This window comes from Camelus dromedarius, chromosome 4, assembly GCF_036321535.1.
Source record: "Camelus dromedarius isolate mCamDro1 chromosome 4, mCamDro1.pat, whole genome shotgun sequence".
In the NCBI taxonomy this organism is placed as follows: Eukaryota; Metazoa; Chordata; class Mammalia; order Artiodactyla; family Camelidae; genus Camelus; species Camelus dromedarius.
Window position 1 is genome coordinate 63,887,454 of NC_087439.1, and position 18,575 is coordinate 63,906,028.

General features: G+C 37.3%; 1 protein-coding gene across 4 annotated transcripts in view; it reads left to right on the top strand.

Annotated features, from left to right (window-relative positions):
- Nucleotides 1-8,799, top strand: part of ERBB4 (erb-b2 receptor tyrosine kinase 4) — a 984,076-nt gene extending 975,277 nt beyond the window's left edge. For all 4 annotated transcript variants that reach the window (XM_031451836.2, XM_031451838.2, XM_010992478.3 and 1 more), the window contains one exon: nt 483-8,799. In XM_031451836.2, coding sequence (XP_031307696.1) covers nt 483-928 — 446 coding nt within the window. In that variant the 3' untranslated portion in view covers nt 929-8,799. The remainder of the gene's footprint in view (nt 1-482) is intronic.
- Nucleotides 8,800-18,575: the final 9,776 nt, after the last annotated feature.

Consider the following 18,575-nt stretch of genomic DNA (forward strand, 5'->3'; position numbering starts at 1 on the left):
TGTAGACTAAAAGACACTATTCTTTCACTTCATCCATTTATCTTGGCATGGAGTTAAGCTATAGACATTTTGATTTTCCAATATTCTTTTAAAAATTCTGATTTATTCACGTTTAAAGGCTATTTAACCCTGATAGGTTGTCTTCTATGCCAGTATAAATGACTGAGTTTCAGAAAATAGAAACATTTAAACAACCGGCCCCATATGGAGGAGAGACAAATGCAATTAGAAGGAAAGAACAATCAAGGGACCAAGGACTCTGACCCTGGCCTTGTTGGGGCCTTGGTTTGTCATTAACATGTTTGGCCCACTTACTCCTTTTCCATAGGACAGTAGTAATCAACAGAATAGTTTTGTGAACGTTCATGAAAAGAAATCTGGCTTTATTGCTCTGGAAAAAGAAGCTAACCATCTGTAGAACCACGGTCCGATGGATATTTTCCAGCAAGTGGATGTTAACTGATGTTTTTATCTGCCCTCAGAATACCTGAATCCTGTGGAAGAGAACCCTTTTGTTTCTCGGAGAAAAAACGGAGACCTTCAAGCTCTGGATAATCCCGAATATCACAGTGCTTCCAGCGGTCCCCCCAAGGCCGAGGATGAGTATGTGAATGAGCCACTGTACCTCAACACCTTTGCCAACGCCTTGGGGAACGCGGAGTACCTGAAGAACAACGTACTGTCTGTGCCCGAGAAGGCCAAGAAAGCATTCGACAACCCCGACTACTGGAACCACAGCTTGCCACCCCGGAGCACCCTTCAGCACCCAGACTACCTGCAGGAGTACAGCACAAAATATTTTTATAAACAAAATGGACGGATCCGACCTATTGTGGCAGAGAATCCGGAATACCTCTCTGAGTTCTCGCTGAAGCCAGGCACTGTGCTGCCGCCTCCGCCCTACAGACACCGGAATACTGTGGTGTAGGCCCGCGCCCACTTCCCCACCGCCTCTCTTTCTCTTCCCGTCTTCCTTCTACTCCCAAGGCCAGTAGTTCTGCCACTTCCCGGTGGAAAGTAGCGAGATGCAATGACAGTTATGTGCTTATGTAACTTGAACCTTAGAAGGAAGGACTGAAAGAGAAAGACAGGAGGAACCACACTGTTTCTTCATTTCTCTGCATGGGTTGGTCAGGAGAGTGGAACGGCGAGAGGAAGACCAGCAAATAAGAGGCAATACTGTCTGCTGCCAAACTAGTTTTCAAGTTTTTGTTTTTGGTTTTTTTTTTTTTTCCCCTCCTGATTTTTCTCTTTCTTTCTTATCTTTCTTCCTTCCTTCCTTTTTTTCCTTCCTTCCTTCCTTCCTTCCAAGGCACATGCTTGAAAGACCCAAGCTCTCTGTTCCTATTTGCAGGGACTGATAATTACATTTTCAGCATCCCTGGAAATCCTAATAAAGTTTCCATTAGAACAAAAGGATAATCTTTTACATAACATATAATAGTAACTAAAATTGAGAAGCCAGTCTCTCTCTCTGACAGTTTCTATCCTGACAAGCAAGAATGGCCAACTCTGCTTTCATGATATTTGACTCTCCGTCAAAGTTATAACAATGTGTGGGGGAGGGGCTTTTTTGTTTTCATGTTGTTTTGCTTTGATCTGTACCTTCTTATTACTTTCTCCCATATTTTGGGCTTTAATTTATAATTGCAAAGATTTTTACATAAAACCTTATGTGTTGCTATAAATTGACGGAATTGTAAAAAGAAATATTTTAATATGGTGAAATGGCCACTATTTTAAATATACAGTCTTTAAAATTAGAAGGGGAGGATATTAGTCAAATGTAACATCAACTCCAACTTTTGTGTTTTACACTATTGACTATGTATCCCCCCATTCTTTACATTCTTTAACATTTTCTTCTCCTCTATGTACTTGATAAGCAGTTGGTAATGTTAAGAGTAGAAGGGAAACTAAGAGACAGTTCTGTGTGGTTCATGAAAACTACTGACGCTTTCGGGGTGGTCCAATGGGGAATCCATTGAACTGGAAGAAACACACTGGATTGGGTATGTCTACCTGGCAGATACTCAGAAATGTAGTTTGCACTTAAGCTATAATTTTATTTGTTTTCTTTCTGAACTCCATTTTGGATTTTGAATGAAGCAATATGGAAGCAACCAGCAAAACAACTCATTTAAATACATTTTTTTTAAGTGCTAAGATAAAGAAAGACTGGAAATGCCAAACCAAGCAAATTAGGACTTTGGAACAGTATCCAGGGATTATGGTGAGAGGGTCAGCACATGATCGACATGTGATATCACATTTCCTACACAAGGAAAGTTGTCCAGTTTGTATACTCCACTTGAAGGAATGCAAGTAAGGACTGGCTTGAATTCCATGGAATTTCTAGTATAAAACTCTATTTATATTAAGTAGAAGGTAACTCTTTGCACATAAATTGGTATAATAAAAAGAAATACACAAACATTTACTGATATAGATAGGTCCTTGGATCAAAAGTTGTAAATAAATGTGAAAAAACTTCTCATGTAATTATTTTAATATCCAACCTACTAATCTTTTGATACTTTATATAGTAACTCTTTTTCTTCAAACTCAGCATCTGAATTCTAGGACCATCTTTATTGTGTATCATTTTAAGATGAGCAATGAGAACAAATGGTAGGGATGGGTCCAGGAAAGGGGGACCTCAGGTCAATAATTTAAAAAATTGGATGGAAGTCTCTCTTTTCTAGTAAAATCTGCCCCAATTCATTTGGAATTTTTAAAAAATATTTCCTTCTAATGTTAAAGTATTGGGACCAAATGTGAGTGTATCACCTAAATGAAAGCAATTAGACTAAAAATCTCCACTGGCAAAGAGGAGCATTTAGAAAAAGAAATGAAAAGAAATCTAGGTTTCTGCCTATTGAAAAAATGTATCTATCCATCCAGCTCCCTTATTTTTTCAACTCATAATGATTTAGGGTCTATTAAAAGCACTGTGTTATGTGGGGAGCACCCAGATAAATGCAATATCCCTAACTTAAAATTTTTACAATCCAGATATATTTGGAATGACATTTGTTTATCTATTTTATAATTCAAGGAATACAATTGCATGAACTATTTTATGACCATCATCATAAAATCAGCTCTTTGTTAAAAGATCTCCTGTGAACTCATCTGGAACATGAGTTAAGCATCCTACAAGTTACCGAAGTCAACAAAGAGAATAGCTTCAATGTTATCCAAACACAAACTGGTCTAGAAAGATGTTGTATCACTGGCTAGTTGTCCTCTCTGAATTCTTACTGGACCGTTAAATCAACAATAGATGTTGGTCTTCAGCCAAGAACATTTGAGGCATTGGGATTGATTTCTCCCTAAGTTTATGAAAAGTGAGGGAAGCTAAAAGAATGAGGTCGAGCGAGGGAGGGGTCTGTGAGATCTCTTTCAGTGAAGTTCCAGCATGAACTTCCCAAGGTTGTAGACACAGAACGACTCAGGGGCCACAGCCTAACAGCTCAGAGCTCTTCCACCCAATCAGAGGAGGCTCCAGCAAGAGTCCTCACATCAGTACTTATGAAAATGTGGATATAAGCCTGTCTTTCTAGGTAAATGTATACCAACTTCTCACTGACAGCACCCTTGTTGGGTACTAGAACTTGACTTTTTCTTCAGATTTACAATATTCATATGGTTTCTACTGGGATACGAAAAGCAGAATCACTTATGTTGGACAAGGAAAGAAATATAATTATTTTATTATTAAGTTAATAGAAAAGTATTCAGTGAATGTAGTGTCTCTGATCCTAAGACCCTTGCACATCAGGTGCTAATACTGGAGATAGATGCAAGTTTAATCCAAAAGGACCCAAAATGCTTCACAAGAACTCTTGTTCCTTCTGAATGATTTCTCTAGCACATACTTGATTTCCGTTGTTTTAGGGTTTTACTTTTGTTTTATTTTTGTCCCCCTAGGAAAACATATTTTGGAGTGTATAAAAGAGAGAGAGAAAAAAATTTCATCTGTTCCAAAGAATGACTTATTCAACCCAGTAGAGTGAAACCTTAAAATGCCAGTTAAAGCCTGCAAAGGGCATCGGAATAACAGATTATTGTAGGCTAGTTGTATCAGTGGAAATACGTAGAACCAATTAAGTAAATCTGAGGAAAATTAACGGTAACCTTACACAGACAGTATTTTTAAAATCACCATATCTTGTAGCTTATACCTATCTTGGAGAATCTTTTTTTCAGGTAAGAAAAACTGTGTAACTAAATGATTGTTTAAAGCAGTGGTTCTTAGACAAGTGAGAAAAGACGTTGTCCAAGCCACCATAGACCCAGAACCACAACGCATCCTACACCGCAAAGAGGCACTTGAACGACTGAGTAGCAAGTGATTTTCCAAATATTAGTGGCACTGGTTAGGATGAGAGTTCTTTCTCGGGTGATACTCTTGAAAGGGAATTTTTTAAAAAGTGCAAAACACAAATCAGATTAAAAATATATAAACTAAAAATATGAGATTTTTTTTTCTCAGTAGGTGAGGAAGATTAAATATCTGTAGCTGGAGAGGAGAAATAGCCTTCTTCAAAGTATTATAATACGTGTGTTAATACCTTCTGAAATCAGGACTTGGCGCGAAGATCATGTATATTCCTAATGCCTGGGACAAGCCAGCAGAAGGACCGCGAGGTTCTGCTTCTACATAAAGTTGGAAGGGGCATTAACATGCCTTTTGAAGTGTCAGAAATAAAAGAAAAAGAAAAGTGTTTAAGCCGATAAGGAAGGATGTAAATACATGTTTCTCTAGAGATAGCTAACATTTATTTCAAAACTTGAATTATTCACCCATCTATAAGTGTTGATTATTTAACTAGTATTTGTAGTTCATAAGGTAATAGAAAAGGTGATCATGAAAGCATGTATATAACTGGGCAGAACCACGATAATGCTGTAAGGTGTAGATTTAGTTAGGTTATCAGACATTAAATGATTTTAATACTATTAAGTAAATCAAACTAGAAAAGTAACCACAAAATATAATGTAGCAAAATAAAAGGCAGGATATGAAGATATAAGATGGATTTTGTGTAGTAAAAAATACGTTTGCCATTTAAAATTGTTCTTTGTTAGGTTTAGCTGAAAGTAGGCATATGAAGAGCTGGTTCCACTTATGAAAACTTACTTTAAAGCATTACAATTATTTTTTTTTCTCATTCCCCTATGCCTTTACCATTTTTAAATGTATTCACTGTAAAGAGAAATTTTCAAAATTTGTTTTGCAAACACTACCTTGTAGAGTTTAACAGGCAAATATGTTACATATGACTTTAAGAGGTTTTCAGAATGAAGTAAAGGAAATATAAATGTTCTATTACCTTATGTAGAGACAAAAAATGAGTGGTGCCATTTAGTAAACAGACAAAATGCATTTAATTTGTGACATATCTGTCTTCCATGATATCCTCCCATCTACAAAAAAAAAAAAAAAAAAAAAAAGCCCAAGGAATTAATTAACAATATTCTGATAAATAAGTGCTAAAGTAAGCATTTCAAATGGCTGTATTTCCATGATTTTGGACTCTAGTTATTAGCCTGATGATTTTTAATAGGGCAAATGAGAAATCCAGGTGTAAAACACTTCTAGTTGTTAAAAAAGTCAGAAAAGGGAATCTACTGTATATGCTATGGGCAGAGAATTTTGCTGGGCCTTGCTTTGTGTATATGGTCTTTGAAGGACAGCTCGGCACCCATGCAGACGTCTAAGGCAGACTCACATCTCCTGATTGCCATTTGCTTAAGAACAAATAATACTATACCGAGGTAGACTGGGCGTCATTCTAAAATAACAGTTGTCAGCAGAGACCGTGATATTAGTGAAATTACAAAGGGGCCAGCGTTTATACTTCTGGGTAGAATTAACACACCTTTTCTAAGCCCAGAGAGACTTTGCGAGAGTAGTTCTTCCCACAATTGCAAACACAAAGCTGTTGTGGACACTGTTGGCTCAGGAGCATTTGCATTTGTGTGGACAAACGGCTTTTAACACCATGGGCTGCTTTGTTCTTTTCATTTAAAACAACAACAAAAAAATCTCTATAGGAGAGAAATTTCAGACACTCTGTTCAAAGTCCCGCTGCTTTTGCAGAGGTGCAAAAGCCTAGGGTGTGTCACCTCTGCAGACCCCTGTCCCACTTCTTCCCGGCCAGGTGCTATTTGGGGCAGAGGAAACTACTTCTCGGGTGATGAGCTGAAAAGACTCTGAGCCCCAATTTCAAGTAGATGTTCATACGCTTCTCCTGGAAAATACTCCTTTACAGTCAACTTTGCAAATGAGTGGTTATCTTATTAGGAATCACAGAAAAATTCATTTCTCTCTGGACCTTGCAAGAAAATACCGCCCTTACTTCTTTTCTCATCGGCACAACCATTCCGTCCTCCTCTCTTTTCTGCCACCTGAGGTCAAAGTGGCCCTTCTGATGCTGTATCTGTGTTAAGCCATAGTGGACTTCTGAGGTCCCACATGCTGCTTTGTGAAATACGGATTTAGCCTCTGCCCTCAAATGTCTGATTTTTCCATAAACGATACTAGCGATTGGGACATTGTTTAGATTATTTCTCAAACACATGACTGCACATAGTATACTTTATGATATTAAAATGATGCTTTTCCATGAAGATCAATTCTCTTACTATGTCCTTCTCTGTAGGAATCTAAGTCGAGTCAGCCCTGTGATGAAATCTTGAAATTCACATATGTACACATACCCTTAGTTGATTTTAGATTTAATCTTTCCGTAAAAAATTTACATATAATAATTTATTTTTTGCCAGCAAATTAACTTATTTACTTTATTTATCTTACTTTACTCCTGACTGCAAATATTTTATAGCTGCTGTATTTTTTTTTCGTTAGTGAAGAGTCTTATTATCATAAAGGTAAAGGCAATTCATCTTTGAGAACCACCTGCAATTCTTTATGGGATCATTCATCCATCTGACAAATATATAATGAGTCCAGTTTCACTGAAATGAAAATCCTTGTGGTCTAATAATAGGTTGCCATTTTTTCTCTACTTTTGCTCTTTAAGGACATTCTTCTTTCAATGCTCTAATGAGTTTTACCCATATCACAAGAAGTGGTTATATTTGTACAAATATACAAATTTGAGAAAACAAATTTTCATCTCTGTAGGCAATAGTCTAACTCGTACAAACCACTTTGCCTTTACCGCTATTTTTACCCCTGAAGTGTGGATGTTTCCCCCAGGCCTGCAGCTGTTTTGAAGGGAAGCAAATCAGAGCTCTTAAGTACTGACATAACCTGGTTCTTGAGTATCATTTCCAGATTTTTCAGTTAGTTGGGGGTTGTACCTTTTCCCTAACGTGAGAGTCATTTTCCTGTATATTTCTGGATCTCTCAGGGGCTGGGAGGGGGGAGAGAAGGGGCCACACCACTCCAAGAATCCTTTGGGATTACTCCAGTAATTAACCATGGAAGTTATTTTCTAAATGTAGATATGTAAGCTGTTCTTTTAAAGTAAGGTACTTCGGAATATGTAGCATAAATTGGTACTGCTGTTAAATGGGTCGATTATTAAACTGAGCAGCTGTGCGAGGGCAGCTAACTTTGAATGCACACCTCACTGGCTGGTGTGTCTACACCTCCTGTCTGGAGCACCAGGGACTTGCATCGCTGCAGGTCAAAACTGCATTTTCACACGGTGTGACTAGGTGTGTGTCTCTTTCTTGAGCACCATTCGAACAAGATCAGATGAAAATGAAATCAATCTGCAAGACAATTCATAGCACAAAAAATAATAAGTCACTTTAAATCTTCTCTCAAACATTCATCTCATACATGCATCAAAATAGTTGACTAAGATCAGTTCAGTTGATAAAGGGAGACACTTCACCGAAAAGGCAGAGGCTTAAGGTATTATACACATTTGTATTCATTTCCTTATGTTCTTGACTTGTAAACAGACAACAAGCCCTCTCTCTTCTGAAGTATCTTCAAAGGACAGGGGAGCAAAAATACCTAGCTGGTAAGCCATTGATGTTTCATTTAAATCCCAGTGTTCAAAGTTAGCTGCCTTTTTGAAATAAACAAACAAAAAATACTACTGTATGTTTGAAAATGTGAATAGTATTTTTATAGCTTGTTAAAGACATGGCTAGTTGCATTTGTAAATAGGGATAATGTTGCTTTAATTTTCTTCTGTGGGCATCTTTATTTGGAACATAATTGTCTTTAGGGTTGATTTGTATATAAGTAATTGGCTTGTGATTGTTTCTTTTTGGTTGGGAGTTATCATTTTGACATTACTTGTGATTCTGTGTTCAGCACTATCGTGACGTGTTCAACCTCTGCATTCGCTTACACAATAGGATATGCCAATTGTGTGTGGTGTAATGTTATTTTGATTTTTTTTTCTATTTTATCGATGAAGGATTATGCACTTAACACATACTAACTTTTTTAATGTTAGGTATATTTTTAGTATAATTTCCCTTATTCTTTCCTCTCCTTCAACCCTTCACCCCCTGTTTCTTCCCTTCCCCCAATTTCTGTTGTTCTTTGAGAATGAGGGACAAACAGTATTTTAAATTTCTGTACTTAGGCTTTTCTGTTAGTTCTCAAGGATCCTCTCTTGGCTCTTGGGAGAGAATTATACCTGTACAAGGCGATTATAGAATGCGACCTGCTTTGCCTCATTCTGTACTGATCATCCCAGCTGAACAATTTGAAAACTGTTCTGCCTTTTTGTTACATGAATCTGTCAGAAATATATTTTTAATTTAATATAAATGAAATTCAATAAAATATGAAACAAATGCTCTCTTGTGCATCAGAGGTTTGTTATGAGAAAAACCAACTGGGGAAATAGAAAGTGTGTTCTAGATTTAATAATCTCAAGATGTGGAAATGGGTTTATTTTTGTCCATTTATGAATCTCATTAATTATTCCTCAGAAGCCTTTGGTTGTTTCGAATGTAATACATGCCATATGTTTTTACCATCGAGCACAAAAGCCTACTGATGTGTACAGACTTACTCATTGGTACAGACTATGTTTAATTAAACTGTGATTGGTTTGCTTCTTTGGGAATAAAAAAATGTTTATGAAATATCTGGTAGGTTGTATCCAAACAACATTAATACTTTTAGGATTTTTTTTTTCTTTCTTCCCTTACTGCAGTTTACAAAAATGGTCCTGACAAATCATTTTGTATAAAGAAATCAAATGTGAGTACCATGCTTGAAGTGAGGGAGAGGGAATGGGACCATAAACAGATTTGGGACAGGCCCATGGAAAGGGGGAAAGAAAGATTTCAGAGACGCTGGTTGGTGATGTGAACAAGATCTTCTCTCAGCACTTTATTATTGTAACTTTTCTATTTTTAAATATTACTTCTCACTCCTTCATACTTCCAAAGTGTAAGAACTTTAAGATTCCAATAACTTATTCACCCTCTATTACTTTTCCGAACTATTTTGGGTATTTGATTACATATGATGTCTACCAAATGGGTAGACAAGCAGAGACATATTTTCACTGCAATATATAAGAGTACGTTCTTAAATTTGTTCAGTTATGGGTCTTTAAAGATCCTGTTGGTTACACCTGCTGCTATTTGCATGGACGTGCATATGTTTTCTCCTTTGGATATTTTAACCCATTTATTTGAGATCATTGTCATATCATTGTGTTCAGGGTGAGGTATGTGAAGGCACCATGCATTTTAATCCATTGATAGACTGAGGAAGAGGGAGAAACACCTTGTATTTTCATTGCTTTAATACCTTAAAAGGTACAGTTGACATTTCCAGTGGCACCATGTGAGTTTTCATGGTCATTGTAATACTTATTAATTACATAATGCTTTGCTATATGTAAACTTATTCTGCATTTGTCAGTTTTTGGCTCACTACACTGTTTTGAGATAAGTATTATTGAAATAGCCCCAATCATCTAAATAAGGAAAATAGGACTAAAATAACAAATCTAGAGCCATGTGACCTTCACTGAGTGGTGGTACTCACCCTCAGAGCTGCATCTTCTGATTTAAGTATCTTTCTTTCCTCCACTGGTTAAATGCTTCTCTTTCTCCCACTGCCATAGAGTAATCTCATTCTGATTGGAGACTAATATATGCTGACAAATTGTCTCAATTCAAGACCACCAGTGGCCTTCGCTAGTTCCTTTATAACTGCTCTGAAAACTTCACTCAGCCTCCTCAAGCTACCTGGATGTAAGCCATCGATGATGATGAATCAGATTCCTTTCACTCAAGAAAAATAAATGCAACATCGTCACAAGTCAAATGACTTTTTAAAATGACCATTTGGAGAGCCTACTGATTGTGGTCCTTTCTCAGGGTCTTATAAATCTGCTCAGTAAAGGCACTACTTGTCCCCCCACATATATCAGAGAATACCTATCTCTAGGAATGTTATTACAGACACCAATGTTAATAGAAGTGAAACCTCACATGAAAGATCTAATTTATAAATAAGTTGATAGGTTTCTTCAGTTTACTACGTGCTAAATGGCCACTGGAAGCAACTTCTGAAATAGTCGCAGCACAGAATCTGATGCTGAGCCAATGTCAGAACTTAAATTACAATGATGATGGTAAGAGAAAAAATATTATGGAGAAGCTGTGAGGTATTTAAGGGAATAGAAAGGGAGAAGCTAAACCGAAAGTCAAAATTCAGACTCTAGATCTTTTCTATAGCTTTACACTCCAAGATTCCTGAATTCACAACTGTTCAACTTTACAAGCCCTCTAGGAAGATATCTATCTATATTTAGACCTGTATTTATCTATATATTGATATCTGTGTATATACATGTACCCATGTTTATGTATATAGAGAGATTATGGAGAGAGAATATATTAAACCAAATGTTTAAAGATACATTTATATATTACAAAATTTCATAAGAACCTCTGTTTTCAAGCAATTTCACCACAAACCCCAAGACATAGATCATAGTACAAGTTACACTCATAAAGTTGTAAACTGAGCAGGTGGATAGTTAGCTAATTGTATTTCCCTCCACAGTATTATCAAGCTACACGATGAGCCATGGGGAGCAAAACCACTAGACAGCCATCTTAAGATTAGAAACAGAAGACTGTCACCCAGATAGCAATTTTAAAGCTATAAATGGAACAATTCACCACAAGTTAGCAATCAGGAGATTGTAAACCAAATCGCACGCGTGAGACACGTGAAAATTGACTTACCTGCTCTTGCAAGTTTTTAAAAGATTTTTAAAAGAAAAATACCTCTCTTGCAAACCTGTTTCTACTTATTCAAATTTCCAAGAGAAGTAGAGTGTTCTACCAAAAGAAATAATTAGCGTGTTCTGCCTTTCTTAGAAACCAAGAAAAACAAATATTCCAAGCTTCCAAGACATATTAGCTGTCCACTGATTCCGACTGTACACATATCGTAAAATATCCTGAGGATAAAATCTTTATAATCTCATCTTAGTTATCTTAAACATCTTCTTATGTCATCTTCTTCCATGTATTATAAGAATTTATTGAATTGTATTGCTTTTCCATTGGTTGGTCCATTTGGTTAAAACTAGTCACCTGGTCCCACCCAGGTATGAGAGCTGTGGGAACACAGAGGTACGGAGTGAACATAATTATTTTCTGACACATGACTGACGTAGCTTTATAACAGTGAAGGGAAACGTCTAGCCCTTGGCCAATATCTGCTGATGGCATCTGTTGGAATACCCACAATAGCTCTTTTTGTTGGTAATGATCATTCTTTTACTCTGTCTTCCACTGTGCTGTCTACATTCCCATCTGGTATCTAACCATTTGGTCTAATGCATATTCCACTGTCATATGCCATTAATGTGACCATGGTCCTCAGATTCTCCTGCAAATCCCTGGACCTTTCTAGAGGAAACAGTAAAATCTACTTGTTTACATTACTTGGAAGTTCTGGACTCGGAAAGTTCTGCTACCTGAGGTTCTCCATGCTGACACCTCTATCCTGTTACTTCTAATCCAAGGGCAAGTGAAATTCTGTGAGGCCCCTTTCTCAAGTTTCTGGAACAAAGTGAGTAATCATTTGCATTTCCAAATTTGACCTAATGGAAGGGACAGAACAAAATAATATTACTATGAATAAAATCAGATTCTATTGGTGGGTATTCACCGAAAGCTGTCACTTTCCTCTTCATCTCTTCATCTTAGCCCTTCCTTTCTAAGTCAGAAGAGTTTTATAGATTGAACAGGGGAATTGAGGGGAATTAAGACACCAAGATGTTGTTTTTCTGGATCTCTCTCTATGGTATCATGGAGGTCTTGTATCTTGTGGTTTAAAGAAGAGTTTCTCATTGGGTAAAAGAAATTGTGTGGGGGCGGGGACAGCATCTACTCAGTAGTGTGCTAAGCAAATCACATGCAGTATCTCACTTAGTCTTTATAAATTATAAGGTAAGAGCTGTATTTGAACAATTGTTGGGTTCTGATAATACATGATCTCCAGATAGATAAAAGGCAGAATTCTTTATTATTTACAGAAGACCGCCATGCAGACAATGCAGGGGTTTGCACCTGGGGAAAGGGTAATGGCAAGCTGGAACTGTAGGAGGTAGCTTATGGATGGCAAGCCAGGTGGAGTTAGGTTTCATGGGTGTTGATAGATTATTTTGAACAATTCTGCAGGCCTCAGGAAGAAGAGGCTATTCTAGAAGTTTGGCATCTGGGACCCCTGGCAGTTGGCTGTGTGTGCTATAACCCAGAGTGTTAGAGCCCAATAATAAAGGAAGGGGTTGGAGTGTAGGCTTAACAAACCTCACATGGAGGGACATTGAGAGTTTTTAGCCATGATCTCAAAACTGGGTCAAGACAGACTTGTGAAATATTATGTTACAAGCCATCATGATTCCTCCTTTACAGTTAATATGACTGACATATAAAAGTATTAAGTTACTTAACCAAAGTCACACAATTAGGAGATCATGCGGCTGGAATTCCAATCAAGAGCCACCTGGATCTTGGCGCTACAACTTCTCTAAAAGACCTGTTCCCTTACATACTTTCTTTAGTGGGGCTTTATTACACTTTCTATTGTCTCTTCAGTTTAGATCTTTTCTCTCTCTCCTGTCTTGCCCATTGTGTAGTTTACATGACTGCTAGGAGCCAGCGTATGTTGAGTTTCTGTGAATTCACTTCTTCAAGCCCCGTTGGCCCAGATCTACTGTACGTTGGCTCATTCTGTATTCCTGAAGACACATAATACTCCAGTGGGCAAATGGGCCAACTTATTATTGTGTGACAAATATAAATTTCTGTTCCAATGTTACCTAATTGTATGAATTAATTCAAAGATTATATAGTTTGAAGAACTGTATAATTTAAAATATCAGTATCTTCCATTCAGCATAGAAGGGACATTGCAGAAAATACTTTTAACATTAATCTGGATTGAATTGAAATTCTCACTAAATATAGAACAGTCCTGCTAGTTGTCAAAGATCAGATAACAAAATACTAATTAGATGCTCCACTATTTCCTGCCTAGTCAGATGCTCAGCTTGACTTTTAAAGTGAAGGAAGAAGAGAAAATACTGGAGGATAGGTCTGGTAATATCAGCCAGAAGAATAAGATGGAGACAATTTAAAATGTCTTGGAACAAGAATGATAGGTCATCTGAAAATATTGAAATCAGTTAAAATAAAATAGTTCCAAATGAACACATACACTTGAAGATAGACTTTTTTCAAACGTGATTATTTTCTTTTGTTTTTTTAATTCTTCTCCTGAAAATATTTTAAATTTATTTAAGAATGATTATTAATCAAATTAAACATATGTATGCATGTCCATGCCTATTACTATAATCTGATTCATAGATTTCAAATTCCAAGTATCTAAAAAGCAAAATCACCACTGTGCAGTCACCCACCTCCAATTATTCCATTTCTCAGAAATCTAAATACTTGGGAAAATTTGCCTATTCTCTCAACTAGAGCTATGTTCCTAGGTAGAGGATGTAGGGTTAGCCTTTATGCAAAAGAGGAACATATATAGATGGGAGTTCTTCATTTTCCAATAGACAGATCCATGGCAAGAGCTAAAATTGTTGTTATCAATGAAGCTTTACATCTTAAGTACTGTTTATAAAATATCCAAGCATCTCAGAGATGTCCAACAATGACTCATGATTTAAAATTAGTTCCTAGGAAGAAAAACTGAAGGAACAAAGTATGTAGAGTCAGAGCCAACAGATGAGCAGAGAATTAATAACCTTCAGGTTGGAGAAGTCATCAGACAAATGGCAGTGAGCATCAGTGACTATGTCTCCTAAATAATTGCCCCAAATCGATTGACACCAAGAACTGGAACTGAAGCACCTGCGGGGAGCCTAGGCACTTTGTCTTCTTTCTGTTGGTTTTTTCTGCAGCCACCATGTTCACAGTCTCCTGCCTGGGCCCCTCTCTGGCATTGTTTTTTATGCAGAATGAGCTCATCCCTGTTTCTACTGCTCTCCAGTTCACAGTAGTTGTGTCTTGCTTCACAAACACTCAGTAAGTTCTTTAGCTGGGGATGTTGAAGTGCAAATTCCTCCCAAGACAAAAAGAGAAGGCCATCGAAGTAAGCCTTTTAGATTCAGATGCTCAGCAAGATTGTTACATAGATGAATTCCAGACAAATATGAAACCTCATCTTGGTAGGGACCAGAAATGGCAAAGCAGACTGTGTGGCTTGGGAGGTTGTGAGTGGAATGGAGAGGTTCTGTTTCAAGATCTAATTATCACTCTGGAGTTTTCTGATTTACTAGAAGGACTCACAAGACTCAACAGCAGGTTATACTCACAGCTAAGTTTTATTATAGCAAAAGGAGCAAGAGTAAGAGAAAAAAAGATACGCATTGAATAGAGCCCAGAGATGTCAAGTGCAGGCTTCCGGGTCTTTCCCCGTCTTTGATCACACAAATTCACTTTCCTCTCTAGTTGGGAACTGTGGGAATGCAGGCAAAGTTTCTCTGCCCAGAGAAACCTGCTCATGTCTCAGGATCCCAGTTATATGTAAGACTGATCATGTTGGCACATATTGATATGCAACCAACCATCGTAACTGAAATTCAGAATCCCAACAGTGAAGCCAGGAGCATCATCAGTCTTGATGTTTGCATAAATCAATCCTGACAAGTCCTTAATCTGCTACAGTGTGTCCTATTGTTCTAGGAATACATGACAACATCATCAATTAGTCACATCAAAGGCATCCTGAGGGTCACGTTCCCAAGGGTCAAAGCCAAGGGTCAATCAGAGTTCCAAGCTCCTCCAGAAACATGCAAGATTACTCAACCAAACCTGATGTGCTCTTTCTTCACATCTGTGTTGACATATTTGGGAGGAGGATGGGAAAGCAACCCAATGATTGCCTTCCCCTGCCCACCCCATCCTCCCAACTCAAGGCTTGAGGGAGAGGGTGGGGAGCATTATCCTTTGATGTTTTAAAACATGGCAGGTCTGACACCTAGGAAATCTTTCTCCTGCTGCTTGGGGACAGCAAACTGGAGGAAAATTCTATAAAGAATGTCTTTGTCTTCTTCTCAGTGAGTGGATGAAACCAAGAAGCCAAGCTTGTCTTGAAGTCCTTAAACAAGGAGAACCCAGCTGGGTTGCTCCTTCCAGATACAGTATAGATGCCCCAGAAAATCAGCAGATATAGCATGAATTAAATACTTTACCTATCTTGGACAAATAATTCTTTAAATTGTTTTAGTTTTAACTGGACAAATGTAATGAGAAAATGAGAAAATACAGAAGCAGAGAATAAAAATAAAAAGTAATCATATGATGTCATATTATACACATATCCTTAAATCCACAGAGTATTTTCTAAATATGAGATTCTTTGATGTACATGTTTTATCAACCCCTTTCTCTTGTTTAAAACACATCACCATCATTACCCAGGTCCATCAACATGCTTTAAACAGTTTGTAATAGTTGTGCATTTTTCTATTTACTGGAAATACTGCATTTTTAACCAAATTCTTTATTGTTGATGTCTACTTTGCTCTGGCCTTTCAAATATACCATACATTATTTTCTTAGGACAAATTCCTAGAAGTAGAATTTGAGAGTGAATCAGCACGCACATTTTCAAGGGACTATGAATGAAAGTTTTAATTTGCCCTGATTTACATGTCTGGCTTTGGGGAATCTTTGTGGATAAACTCAGAGTCTTTTAAGACAAAATAGAAACCCATAGGGGACCAATTTTGCCAGTTCAATTCTCAGAACTCTGTGTGCAAGTGTTGCTAAGGATGTTGACTTTGAGCTCCCTTCTCACAGAGACAGTGTTTTCACATAAGACGTGGCCTGGAGGATTTCTCTGTGGTGGGGAACTACCTCAGCCTCACTGGCAACACTTTACCCTGGTGACACTGATCGTATTTTATTTTTCATGCTAGAGAAGTGAGCAGTCCAAGTGAGGATGGATTACTAGGCCAGAGGAAATTGATCTGAGACCCAAGGCCAAGGTGCTCTTTCATGTAAAGCTGTCTTTAACAGAGGAGCCCGTTGAGTAGAGATGCAGAGTATGAAGCCACTGAAATGTCTTTCCCTCATCTGTATTACTTCATCCTCAACCACAATTTATAGCTCCAGAATTGTATTAGTTTTGTGCTAAGACTTAGTGACTTTCCCATGGGGGATCTGAAACGCATTTCTTCAGCATTCTCTTGATGTCTGCGACAGCCCACTGGCACTGGTGCTGCTTTGTACTGGGCTCCATTCTTTTATTTTTGGTATTTTCCCCCCACGGAGGATGCCACTGCTGCCGCAGTAAGTCAGAAGAGATAACAGACTGTATCTAGTTTTCTATTTTAAAAAGCAGGAGGATTTAATAGCTACACTTTGAAGCCCAGGTCCTTACATTTACTTAACATACTTTTAAAACAAAACTCTACAGACTATACAAATATCTTCACTTTCTCTAGCGATAGTTGTTTGGAGCTCTTTGAGAAGTAACATCACTCATTCCCAACTGAAAATCAAACTTACGTGAAAGACTATAATGTATATTCGAAAAACCATTGAGGCCCGAATATTCATTTTAAAGGAGTTGGACTTGAACTTGCCAGCCTTTCAAGCTGACACTGCTTCCACTCCATTACCTGCCCTTTTCCAACAGTAGCCATTGCTCCTATTTGTGATATTTACTTTTTCACATAGATAACGATGCTTTGAATGCAATAAAGCAAGCATCAGTTGAAGATGAGAAACTTCCATATGATCTAAATAACATGGGCATTTCCACTGATGGTCTGTACGAGGAAGGCTTTGAAATAAGACCCGAGGGAAAACAAGATCTTAGATAATAGGGTAACTACTCAAACTCTATCTGGACTTTTTTCCAATAGGGGAAGAGAGAAATCTGATTTTTTATAATGATTTAAATTAAAAAAAATTCTTTCTAGTTATTGAGTAGGCATTATTCATTTTTTTAGCATAGAAATAAGGAATAATAATTTTATGACGTTGGAGAACAAATGCTTGAAAAATAGTCTATAAGCCAAGGATGGGGTACTAGAGAAGTGCTTCTAATTTCCTGATTATCAAAATATGGTGTTAATAAGACAGAAACACCACAATAGCTCCCATGCCTGATGCAACCCCCTAATTCCCTGGCCAAATTAGAGAGAAGGGGAAACTACATCCTTTAAATGGAAGGTTTGCAGGTGAAAGTGGCGGGGTTGTTTTGTGTTTTATCTAAGTGTATTAGATCACAGAGCATTTCCATTTGTTTTTCTCCTGGGGCATTCGCTGTATAGATAAAAATCTTCCCAGGCAAACTCCCCGTCATTTTAATGCTGTGAGTTTTGGCAAGTCAGATGCCCTAAGTCTAAATGCTTGAACACCTCAAATCAAATTCTCTCAATAAATGTGTAATCTGGACGCAGGTGAGCATTTTATGTTGAGTGAGAAAAAGTAAAGGTCATTTAGCTCTTCCAGGCGTGTTTTTAAATATTCCAATTTCCCTAGGTGCCAACTATTTGTTTCTTGAACGACCTCGATATTTTACGTTCACTAGCCTGGAAAGGTCATTTCCTAGAAATTTAATTCTCTTAAACTGAAATCGTCCATGTTTCTCATTGTTTATTTGGAATATAAGATATGTTAACTTGAATGTAACATGCCAGAATGAGATGTGTGTGCAAACGTACACAAAGTTCACAGCCTTGAGCTGTATGTTGGGTGAAATTTATGCCTGTTTTTCCATTTCTTTTCTTTATGCTTCTCTCCTGCCAAACACTGGTTTTCCAACTTTGTTTCTTTAGTTATTGAACACTGAAAGGTTAACACACAAGACAAGACTTCCATTAATTTCTTATCCCAATATTTTTCAGATGCAGAAACCCACAAAAATCCATCAGCAAGAGATTTCACTTCTTAAAGCATCTGCACTGGTTTTAAGAATATGTTTTAAAAAACAAGATAAGATGGAATTAACCCTTCTTTAAAATGTCATCCTATAGCTATTAAAAACATGTATTTACAAAACAGTTGATAAAAATATTTCTCACAGAATCCAGGGGCATGATTGTTGTTTTAAG